This window comes from Dromaius novaehollandiae, chromosome 1 (assembly GCF_036370855.1).
Source record: "Dromaius novaehollandiae isolate bDroNov1 chromosome 1, bDroNov1.hap1, whole genome shotgun sequence".
NCBI lineage: Eukaryota > Metazoa > Chordata > Aves > Casuariiformes > Dromaiidae > Dromaius > Dromaius novaehollandiae.
Window position 1 is genome coordinate 204,698,381 of NC_088098.1, and position 12,475 is coordinate 204,710,855.

The following is a 12,475-nucleotide window of genomic DNA, read 5'->3' on the forward strand; positions in this document are numbered from 1 at the left end:
GAGAAAACAAGAAAATTCATGAAGATGCAGTCAGATATCTCACTCTAAGGAACTTCTTTTCAGCTCTCTAGGAGCTCAACCATGAAACCTCTTTTTGAATTAGGGACATGCTTTTCTCCCAGGAGACAAGAGCAATATCACGCTCTACTCACCTCTACTGACCTGCTTTAAATTGCCATCCGTCTGCATCTTCCATCTCATGCAAAAGGACACTAACTAGCAAACTAAGTCAGTCACTTGCTCAGCGTCCGTTTCTACAACAACATCAACTTGTGGCTGCACAAAACCAGGTTCAAATTCACAGATAAATAACAACAGAATTGATTATGCAGAATTTGTTTTGAGTAGCATCACTAAAACAGTACCAAATGATAGGAAAATTAAATTTGATCCTCTAGGAATATCTGTGCTGTAAATGGAGGCAAAAGGTATCTGAACAAATCTTGCTGTGTCCCCAAGGATAGGAAGCCAAAGGGAGAAAGATTTTCCTAAGCACAGAAGGTGAAGAACAACTAAAGTAAGAGACTTATGACTTATTTGTACTTCTAATTCTACAGGATCAAATCATGGTGAGTCTTCTTATGTTTACCTGCTTTATCTTTCAGGATGTTCAGTTGGCTCGAATGTTCTTTATAGAAGTCAAATAACCAAATAGCTGATACCTGTTTTCATTTATATCTTTCAGAGAACAGAGGAGTACTTTTGCAAACAGACACTACAATGCCCATCTGATGCAGACGGCTCTCATTTAAGCAACTTGCCAAAGATTAAATACCATTATTAATAGAGCTAGATATATCATATAGCACACTGCAGCACCTTGCACCTTGCTTTGAATATTAAGCTAAAAGAAGATAAGACTTTTGAAGACATGAGAATTTCCATACTCTTTTCCCATGCCTGAATTATACTAACAAAACATCAGCGTAGTAACATGTTGCTTAAGTCTTCCATGTCCTGTGGAAGACAAGTTTGCATAATTCAGGACAGAGAACTGATTTAAGTCGATAACCACAACTGATCTGAAAAACTATACAATAATATAGCCCAGAGTTCATAAGGCACTGTGAAAAATATTATCTTTCTAACAAAAGCCATTTTGCATTTCACAGGATGCAAATGGGAGGTTAAATTACTGCCTAATAATACTTTGATCTCATATTAGTATGGAGGAAGGAAAAGCTATCTTTTCCATAAGTTCTGTATCTACTTTACTGCTACTGTTTGTAAAATCCTGAAATTTTTTCACCTTACCTAATACATTTGAGGAATTCACAGCACTACATAGTCAGGAGAAGATTACAAACATAGATTGCAATTAATGAATTGCTGCTCTCTCAGACTATGAAGAACAAAGATCAAACTTGCATGTAACTATTATTTTACTTCTGTTTCCCCTACTTTTTCTTCTATTTGCCTGAACGTTTAAAATAAATTCAAAAAGGCTTAGAAAAGCACTATTAAAAGGACCAAGAAACCAGAGAAACTCTCATGCGAGAGGATGAGAACAGCTTGTTCAGGCTAGCGAAAGGACACGATTACTCCCTAGGCAAATTATGGTAAACAACAGTGTAGAAGAGTTTAGTGAAATAAAAATGAGTATAAACAAGTTAGAATTTTCAGATTAAACATATTTTTAATGAGTTACTCAAACCTCCAAGCAACAAGGTTCTAAAAAAGCCTAGCTAGCAGGAATAGTAAGGATAAAAACTGCTTTTAAAATGGATTTTGACAAGTAGGGATTACATGACATGACACTAGCAGGAGACTACATTTAACAGCAAAGGAAACCCATGATAGCCCTAAAATACCTAATTCCTCCATATTCAGAATGTATTTATAATGAGAGTTTTGAGACTACAGGAAAATACGCATATAAAGGGAATGCTGTAACACTACTTCAGTGAAAAGAAGGACAGAATGATCCTCTGTATTTTTCACAGAGTATGGATACTAAGTTATTTACTATTATAGGAAATTGCAAGTTGCTGTAGTACTTCTGCCCACAAAACCCCAAGAGAGCTGTACAAGTTCAGTGACCACAGCATCATATTTTCCATTGTAATAAAGACAATATTCATGAAGCAGTTGGTTTCTTATTAATAGAATTCATTTATCTTATTCATAGCAAATGAAGCACGTAGTAGTCAAAAAGCCAACTAGACCATCAATAAACAGATTAAATATGACCTTTTCAGAAGACACTTTAAAAGTCTGAAATTCATAGTTTAAAATAAATTGCACAATATTATCTTAAAGTAGAGGCACCATTTCGAATGACATGTGAAACTCAATTATTCCTTTGTTCACCTGACATTATCCAATTGCCAAATTTCTTTCAAGAACACCTGTTTCAACATTAAGGCACAAGAACACCCATGTAATGTTGTTCAAGGACTTCACTAAAATAATATCCATTAACAATAGCATGGGAATTCACTTGTGGGGATTCCTGGTTCAAAATGAAACATTATGTGATGGACTGAAAATACTTTGCCCAACCACTTCATGCTATAACTGTACATCTATAACTGAGTGAAACATCAGCAGTAGGAGCTGAGCAGCAGGACTACACAAATGCCTACCAGAAATAACAGAACAGTGAAGTGGCAGCTGACTTTGAAACACTAATGACGATGCCTAAGGTTCAACTTTCTTTTAGTTGGAAACTCTTCCAATCTGCAGAAAGGTAAAGAGTTTCGCATTTTTGTATTACATAACTTAAAAAAAAAAAACCAAAAAAACTAAAAGCAATCCATTTTCAAAGGCAATGTGCTTTATTTCTGAAACTCTCAAGAGGAAGCTATACTTTAATAACTCCATGTTTGCCATCATAATATCGCATATGGAGCATGAGGAATCAGTGGTTTTACTTAAAATCTAAATTAATGAAAGAGAATGGGAGTGGGAGTTACCAAACTTCAGCAGTTATTTTTCAATGAACTCACTTCTGCTCTAGTTGGAATCTGGAAAAGACATTTTTAAAGATACAATCGCATGAAAATATGTGAGGCCAAGCTATCTGGGAAAATGCATCTCTGAAAAAGATACAAAGGTTTTTTTACATGAAAAAAGATTCCCAAGAGAGATAACAAAATCACTGGTTCTTGTGTTGTAATTTAGCCTTTTTTTTTTTTTCCAGACAGCTAACCTCCACACATATAGCCAGGTTCGTCACTGTACTTTTACTATTAGGCTTATGACAGAAGGAAACAGCTTAGAGACAAAGTCTTTTCTGTATGGAATTTATATAAAAACTTAGTAAAAAAAAAAAAAAAAGGTCTTGTGGAAAAAAAATGGCATTTCCATTTTGTGCCTGTTTGTGAAGGCGTTAAATAGTCAGTAAAATAAAACGAAGGACTTCAGGTACTAATTCTGCTAGTAAAAACTCTCACAAAAAATAAGCATTGCTAGTAATTATGTTTTCTTAGAGGCATCTCCTAAATGTTTTTTATATTATGCCACAGCTCTTCATTATTGTTTATAACACAGTAGAATGCTTTAAAATGTTTATCAACATTTTATCAACACAAGTATACTACAGACAAAGAGTACAGGAAAAAAAAGGCTTGATGTTTCAACTGAAAACGGGCTGGAATCGACCAGAAGGAAAAATTTCAGTTCTGGTTCAGGAGTCCAGCTGTACTAAGTGAAGCATTTGCACGTATCTATTTTAAGCAGATGTCTGAAAGATCTATTAAATTAGGTGACGGAAGAACTTACCAAATCAACAGTTACCTAATAATCAAGAAGGCCAGCTGTACCAGAAAGAGACTGTTTATTCTAGAAAGGGTTTTTTTTTCCAACTTACAAGTTAATGAATGTTAAAGAAACGCTCCTCCAGAGGCATCACAGAGTACTACTGATCCTACTTAATTGTGCCTACACATAATCAGTTAAATCTCTCTAGAAAGGGAACTTTCTAAGCTAACAGAAACATCCATTATGCGCATAACAATGAACCTTTCAAGGGAGACCAATGTACCTAGTACCTCGGATCATTAAAAAAAACCAAAAACCAAAAAAACATAGTCTCTATGAACAGGGATTGTAGGACAAGGCTGAACTAAGCATGATGGCTATACAAAAGTGATGCAAACTAACCAAACTGGACCCTATAACCTATGCTCTTCTCCCAGAAGCCTTTCGTGCCTAGAAAGAGGAGGAACCACAGCAAGAATATGTTATGAAAAAGCTGCTAATGATCTGACTTAATCCTAGCATTATCAGCTCTCACATACAGCATTCACAAAAGTCAACTGCTGTTTCACAGCCCAGTATTATGGCCCTAGAAATTACTTTGGAAAGCAGGATTCTTGAGAATTAATGTAGCAGAACCACATTAAAATAAAGTGTGACCTTAGCCTGGGACCACTCCAACAACTGAGCTTCAGAGTGTTTACATACTGCATTAAGTGTATTGGTTCTACCTCTAATTTATGGGGAATCTCTTGTTAGATATTTTTAAACATTACATTTTTATAGTTATTTCTGTAGATAATAGCAAATGTTTTGGAACTTCTAATATAAAAGTTTAATTCCATCTGAAAAACCGTGCACATCCTGGAGTTTCCCATAATATCTTACATTTAGACAAGTTAAAAGGTGATAGGATTTACCAAGTGCATTAAATCAAACTCGCTCTCCCTCCTGTAAATGATCTGGAAGAATATGTCCCAAAATGCATTTCCACTGAAGCTCTGCACCAGTCTTAATCTTTCCCCTAACAGAATGGACCCTCCAAAGTGATATGTAAATGAAAAATCCTAGATCATCTAAAGAGATAAACCACGGTAAATAAAGCTTGTTGGTCTCCAGGGCTTGTAGCAGGTTAATACATTTTCAAGGAACAAATCATAGAAGTCCCTCACTGAAATAAACTACTTACTCCACTGTTTGATTAGATTTTCAGATTAAAAAAGGCCTTGCATGACCCTATTTTACACTCATTTTAAAGTTGAGTTGGAGTGCACTGTAACAAACAAGAAGTCCTCTTCTTCAGGAAACAAACTACTGCTTCTTGCCAACACACACACAGATACACCTTGCGCTATCTACACCAGACTCTGTAAAGTTTAAAGCAGGGATTCCTATTTTATTCAGAAAATACAGACATTTCTCCAGTTATCCTAACATAGGGTCACAGGCAGTGGTCTTTGGAAGGCATGGCCACAAAACTAAGGGGTTGGAAGTGAACACGGAGAAGAGAAATGCTTCTTTCTACACCAGAGCAGAGCTTATTTTCTGAAGGTTTAAGGACACTACTGCAGACAGCATTTTAAAGTTCCGCATTGAACATGATAAGCAGCATGTCAAACAAAATAACATCTGAACTGCAACGTTTTAAAATTCAGGAGAATTTGCAGGATAAGTATGAATTACTTGAGACAGGAATATTGCCTGTCCTTCAAAAGCAGGGCAGAGCTGTTAAACGTGTGGATACGAAGTCTAAGGAAGGACTTACGAGTAGTCTTTATGACGATAATGAGATTACCCACTTCAGGATCTGCCTAGATTACTTCTGGAGAACACCACTCATTGTACAGTGGCCTCCGACAACTTAAGGGGAAAGCGTCTTGTTCATGCTTGATTTGGTCTGGAACAAAAAGCAGTCAGCTGCAAACGCTAGGCCAGGTCAAGACCAGCTCACATGGGCTACCCTAACCTGCCATGACTATTCATGTACACCATCTTATAGAACCACGTCTGAAGTAGTATTTTAAGCTTTTGCTAAACTTGAAAACTTTTAGCTTAATTTCACAACTTAAACTTTTTACTACTTTAAACAAGCTTAAATGTCCTAGGTTTGGGGGAAAAAAACATTTTAGTAAAAAGGAAACCTAACGTAAGTCTAAAAAAACGATTTTTTTTTCTTTCTCTGGAAAGAAAAATGTACCATCAAGCTTTTGGCTATACCCACAAGCAGTTTTGCTCTATCAACTATCATCTCAGGCTCTGTGAACATGGGCTAACGTAAAAGAGCTTACTGAATTTAATGTAAGCACGCATAAAATGTAAGCCTTGTATCCAATCTATTCCCTAAAACAGAGATGTCCAAAAATATTTAGACTCGCATGAAAAATCTCAAAAAGGCTGTAGCTCTTTTATGTGAATGCAATGCTACACATAAACTGTCTATACAGTGAAGACATACACACACGTACAATTCATGTCCAGTCCAAACACTGGCCAACACAACTTCACAGTTTGACCTCCTGCTCCAGGGAAACTGGAGAAAAGGAAAAGCAAAACTTTGGGTTTAGACTCTGGGTTGGCATCACTTAGGTTCGGTGCTAGAGCTAAGGCGCTTGCAGTAACACCTGCTCCCTGTTTTTATACGAGCAGTACTGCTGCCCTTCAACCCTGTAAAAATTAGTATGATGTGTCAATGTGGCAAATGTTTTTAAGGACTATTTAAAGAGATTATGGTTTTCCTTAAACATCTCCCTCCACAGTGAGTGAGCAAGAAGCTGCATGTCACCCCTCCAGTCTCCCCGAAGGAAAGCTCTGGGCAACAGGTAAGAGCTCCAGAGTAACTTCAGGACAAGGAGGTGGCAGCAGTTGAGGGCGAGGAGGGTGCCCCAAGTCGAGCAATGGCAGCTCGCACCTTCCAGGCTACACTCTTCAGTGAGTGCGGAGAGGCTGCCGGCGCCCAGAAAGTCACGCGCAACCTGGAAAGTGCCAAGGCGTCCGGCCTCACCTTGGGAGGATCCTGAAAGAAAAGCCGAGGTATTCCAGCAAGACTGGGAAAAAGGGAAAAGAATAAAGAAGGAAAACAGGGGGAACTCCCCGCGCACAGATGCCCCGCAGCGCCCTGCCTGGCCCACTCGCTGCGGACACCCCCACCCCCGGGGGGGACCCCGCTGCCCGGCTGCGCTGCGGCCCCGCGGCGCCGCCGCCGCCGCCGCCGCCCCCGCACGAAGCCCCCGGCCGGGCGCCGACGGGAGGGGGCGGCCACGGCCCCCTTCCCGCCGAGGGCCGGGCGGGGGAGCCCTTTCCCGGCGCCCACTGAAACAAAAGGAGCCCCCGCCGCCGCCGCCCCCCACTCACTGCGCAGGGCGCCGATGAGCAGGCTGCCGTCCTTGATCAGCTCCTTGATGAACTTGTTCGTCCTCTCCAGCTCGATCTCGTGGCACTTCAGGCGCTCCCTGAAGTCCGGGCTGTCTAAGTAGGAGTCGCTGAACTCCAGCGTGGGCAGCCCCATGGCAGCGCCGCGGAGCCGAGGGCCAAGTGGGGCGCGAGAGTGGCTCCCGCCCGCCTGCTCCGGCCGGCGGCACCCGGCCCCTCCGCGCCGGCAACCGTTGGCGGCGGCGCGCTGCGGCCGCTGTCACCCAACTACATGCTTGCCGGGGGCTCCGCGGGCTCCCCAGCGCCAGCGCCGCTCCGCCGCTTCCGGCAGCTCTCGCTCTTCCTCCCGCCCGCCCTGCCTTCCCCTCGCCGCCCTGCCTTCCCCTCGGCGCCAGCCGGCCGCGCGGAGCCGCCTCCCAGCCCCGCGCGCCCTCCCGTCGGGGAAGCGGCCCGCCCCCCGCTCCCCGCTGCCCCCGAGCGGCGGCGCGGCGCGGCCCAGGCGCAGGGGCCCGGCGCGGAGAGGCGCTCGCCCTCCCGCCGCCCGGGCGCTGGGGGAGGCCCTGAGGGAGGCAGCGCGGCCACGGCGGGCCGGGAGGGCCGGGGAGCGGCCCGAGCCCGCGCCGCTGCGGCAGCCGCGACCGCCGGGCCGGGGCAGGCGGCGGAGGGCGGGAGGCAGAGGCGGCGGGGAGCACCGGGCTGAGCGGCGTTGGCCCCGCAGGTGGAGAGGCCGCGAGCGCGGCTGCCAGGCGCTGCTCGGGAGGAAGCTGCCCCTGAGCACACCTGTGGGCCGCTGTGCCTCTGCCAGCAGCGAGCACCGGGACGGGCCACGGGGGCAAACGCACCGCAGCGCGGCCTGCCTCTCGCCAAAATGGCCTTGGAGAAGGTGATGCGGCCTCTCTGCCAGCTGCCCGGGCTCTCCTGCTGCGAAGTCGGTCACAGCTGTCACGTTTGCAGAGTTTGAGCGTGGCGGTGGGGCCAGCTCAGAGCTGTCACGTGATGCAGTTCTCCAGCTCAGTTGCTGAGCTTCGTACCGCGCGGCTCGTCAAACCTTGCTTCTCTGTGCTCGTTTGTAATAGATGCCTGCGAACACCAGAAACACAGAAAACAGGCTGTAATTTCCAACCGTGCGGCCTGCAGAGTTTGCTATGGGGGAAAAAAAAAAGATCTTCAGCGTTCACTAGGTTGGGACTTCCTGCCCACGGGATAATGCCTGAGTTAGCTGTCGATATTTTTATTAACGGACCCATTGAAGGCTATCTGAATCCATACTGACCCCAAACCTCTCCTCATCGACATGCTGCCTGACACAATTCTTTTTCTAATGAAAAAAACAAGACTGGAAGGGGTTCTGGGGTTGACTTCGTTTCCCTGTGTTTGCAGGCAAGAGCGTCTCATCTCATTTGTAAACTGATACCGTTTAAAATCCAGTTGGTCTATGGGGAAGAATGTTCCAAAATAGATTTTTGGGGATTATTAAAAATCTAATTTTCAGCCTGCATATATTCATGCAGTCACTTTAGACACACTTGTTCTTCCTTCAGCAGCATCCTGGACCTGGGAACAGTTTGTCGTCTACCATGTTTATTCATCGATGTAGTTATAGAAAGCAGTCATGTTGTCCCTAAGCCTGCCATATGACAGCTAAATAAAATCAAAGTTTTGTGTCATAAAGCATTAATTTATTTACTCATTCTGACAGTTCTTGTCTATTTCTCTGGAAGTTTGAATTCATCTTACGTGATCACAGGCTATTGAACTTATACACAAGACTCTGTTCCAGGCACTTTAACTGCCTCGGTGTACTAGAAACACCTTTGACTAAGATTGTATGTGTCTGTTGAATTGCCAAATTACATTTGTGGGTTCACGGATCCACTTAGATCTTTCTTTTCCTCTGTTCTCAACCAGCAGATTCCAAAGGTAAAGCAAAAATTTTTGTTAGCCCCGAACACATGTACGTTGTATTTTATTTCAAAGAAATTACTCTGGTAAGCAAAATAATTTATTTCTTACTCTATAATGTTCTCATCTTCAGAAGTTCCATAACCACATTGCTACTTTTGGTATCAAGATCATGAATGGAAACATTAATGAGACCAGTACTGAAACTGTATGCAGCAAAGTTTACTAAGAACTTTCCTCCAGCCCGATATCCTCCCTCCAAATAACTGACCATTATCCCTTTAACCAGTTCCATATGTTTCTCCAAATAATCCACATCTTCCTCCACTGAACTGAAATTTCCCAGCTCGCACTATATCAAATAAAAATCCAGTTAGTTGTCATGTACTGCTCTTCCTTTTTCTCAGAAAAAGGAGTTTTATTTTTATGGAAGATAGATCAGTTAAGAACTTTGTTCCATTAAGCTATATATGATCAGATGCAAACCCAACCCTATATTATTTTCCATTGGCAGAGAAAAGGTTTATAGAAACCTATGACTTTAATTAGCATTTATGGCTGCACCTGGAGGAGATGTGGTAAATGAGTTATTTGGCACACCTACAGAGAGGTGAACTACAAAAAAGTCTTGATGAAAAGATAAGTCTTAGTATGTGTTTTGTGTCAGAGTTAGGTAGAGCCCTGTAACTTCTTGCTTTCTAAAGCAAACAAAGTATCTGAAAATATGTTTGGGAAGTGTAAAAGCTCCAAGCTTCATAATATGCAGGAATAATTGTATTTCTGTCTTTTTTCTTCTTCTTCTTCTTTTTTTTTTTTTTTTCCTGAGAAGATCCTAATAAAGGTCTCTACCAAAAACAGTAGGTTTCAGGGCTTCAAAAGATGAGAGAAACTGGGGAGGAGTTTAAATGAAATACTGAAATAGCCTTTTTTCTTTTTCTTCTTTTCTTTTTGGAATACTAACAGTTAGTATACTGAAAGAGGGTGGATTATACACAACTTTTTAGAAACCAAAGTAGGTAGAAGCACTAGTCTCTATTAAATGAGCTAGCCTGATGTTATCACTAGCAGTGAAGAGATGAATGAAGCTACTTTCTTTCTGAAACCTGGGGAATTTTGTCCTCTTTCATTCACTTCTTTGTTTGCTGTTCTAAGCTTGTCCTAAAATCTTGCATGTTAATGAGGTCAGATTGATTACTGTAGATTTCTCCTTCATCTTCTTAAATGTAAATACTAAGCTACAATTTCCAATTAATGGTCCTACTCTGGCTCTAGAGTATCCCTGGGGCATATTTTTATCATAGTCCCATTAGCGAGTCTGCCTGGGAACGGCAGAGGAGAGGTGTGTATTGGCACTCCTTACCACGGTGTATGTTTCTGCTCATGCAAGGGGAAAATGGCTCTGCATGCAGTCCTCGACCTATTTGGCTCTACCTCACTCTGTTAGAAGATGTTGGCTTAGCTGTCAAGGCAGACAAGGACTTTAAGTGTCTCGTATCTACAAGGGAATATTTTAGAACGGAGACCCTACCAACTCACTTGTTATTTCTTCTGAAATGTTCTTAAGTGTGGGAAAATTAGTAATAGAGCCATGTGGCATAACTCTGTCTTGTGAAAATTGCTGCTTTCCCTTGAAAGAGTAGTACAAGATTATGGGCAAAAGAATGCAAGGACAAAAATGCTTGTACGCACATTTTAACTACTCAAGAGTATGAGATAAGCTCTGTACCTATATAACACAGGAAATATTAATAGCATAGCATCATTCAAGCAGTTATTTACAGAGTATTTGATTTTGGTTTAGCTTTTCTAAAGATCTGCTTTTTTCTGCTTTCCTGTTGGTTTCTTCATGGGAATTGTCAAGATTCCCAGTAACTTGCTAGGAGAAGTGCTATTAAAAGTTTTCTGTTTCTCCTTATTAGATTAAGTTTCTAGATGCTAGGTTTATATTGGCTAACAGCAATACATTCAAAAAAATTGAATTGAAAACAAATAAAAATGAACCAAGGAAGTAAGTCAAAGTTTCATAATTCCTTGTATATATGAACTGAAAGTGATACTACTCGCTCTCTCTGGAATACAGTCTCCACGTTGTTAACTGATATAGCTGCCAATTTCCATTTATTTATTTATTTATTTACTGCAAGTTAACAATACCAAGGGAGGAGGATAATTAGCTAGAATCATAACTTAGAAGTCAAAACCTGTAATTTAGTGTGTAGTGAGTCATGTTACCCTGACACATGGGTCTCAGCACAAAGGATCTACTCACATGTACATTCTTATCACTTTCTCAGGTTAACATTTCCTGTAAAATCTCCAGTCTTTTTGATATATGGGGTAATTCCAAGTGATGTGCGGATGCTTTAGGTAGCAAAGTTCAAAACTTAAAAAAAAAAAAAAAAAAAAAAAAAACAGGTTTAGTAACTATTCTGCTGTGTCTGCTTAAACCTCCTAGTTACTTCTCTGTTGGACCTGCATATTCCCTGGCTGTGGTTCTGCCTTCTGCTGTGCTCAGAATGGCATTTAGCTGCAGAGGTAAGAGCTTAAAACCAAATAAGATCCAGATACAAGCAGCTCCCAAATCCCAAAGAGGTTTGATGCAATACAAGTGATTGAGCAGATGAAAGCTACCCAGCACTCTACAGGTTGCAGTAGATGTGGCATCTTAAAAGTCACAAGGTAACAAGGACTCTGCCTGTTTCATTTATGTATCTTAGTAGTTAAAGCATTTGCCTACAAAGGGAGAGAGCTAGATGCTGGGTTCCTGAAATCTTCATTCACAGTGTCCAGGCTCTAGAACATGATACTTCAGACAGCTCGTTGCTTGACATTTCTTAATGGTAGTTTTAGGGCGCTCCGCTCAGCCTGAAAAGACTTTGGATCACTTTCTTGTGGTGTCTTTATACCCCAGCCTTTAGTTTTCAGTCTGAAAGCAAACCTCTTGTCCATATTATCCTATTTTACATACTTTTATTTACTGTGGTTTGTTGGGTGTAAGTATCCGGTGGGACTTTAAAAAATCATCAACAAGGTGAAAAGCAAGAAACTCCATTTCATAGCCATGATCTAGTTCCACAGTTGGATGCTATCCTTGCTAGCAGCACCACTGGTAGCACTTTGGCTGAACATGAAAGGAGAAGCAGGGTATAGGCAGATGTGAGCAAAGTCTGATTCCACCCTCAGTCAACTGGCTGTGAGTCTGCATCACATGAGAACTGGATTGTCATGTGGTGCTAGATGAGCTAAGAGACAAAGAATATTCAGCTCAGTGCTATGCTAATATCTTTATACAATGTGTGGCTTGAAGTGGATTTCTCTGGTTAGTATTGATCATGTAGACATATTCAGAGATAATAACAGAAGATCTCTGAGGGAAGGTCAGTCACCCTGGAAAGTCAATCCAGATTGGTAGAAGGGATGCCACAACAAGCTTAGCGGGAGGGAGAGAATGCACAGATGACTCTACTGTCTTCTCTCTTGTATGGTCCTCCACTGTATGCATTTG

The 12,475-nt window shown here is 41.9% G+C and overlaps 1 protein-coding gene across 1 annotated transcript in view; it reads right to left on the reverse strand.

Moving 5' to 3' along the window:
• Positions 1–7,514, reverse strand: part of ARHGAP42 (Rho GTPase activating protein 42) — a 161,009-nt gene extending 153,495 nt beyond the window's left edge. The window contains exon 1 of the mRNA XM_026109167.2: positions 7,051–7,514. Within this exon, the coding sequence (XP_025964952.1) occupies positions 7,051–7,204 (154 nt within the window). The 5' untranslated portion in view covers positions 7,205–7,514. The remainder of the gene's footprint in view (positions 1–7,050) is intronic.
• Between the last annotated feature and the right edge of the window lie 4,961 nt (positions 7,515–12,475).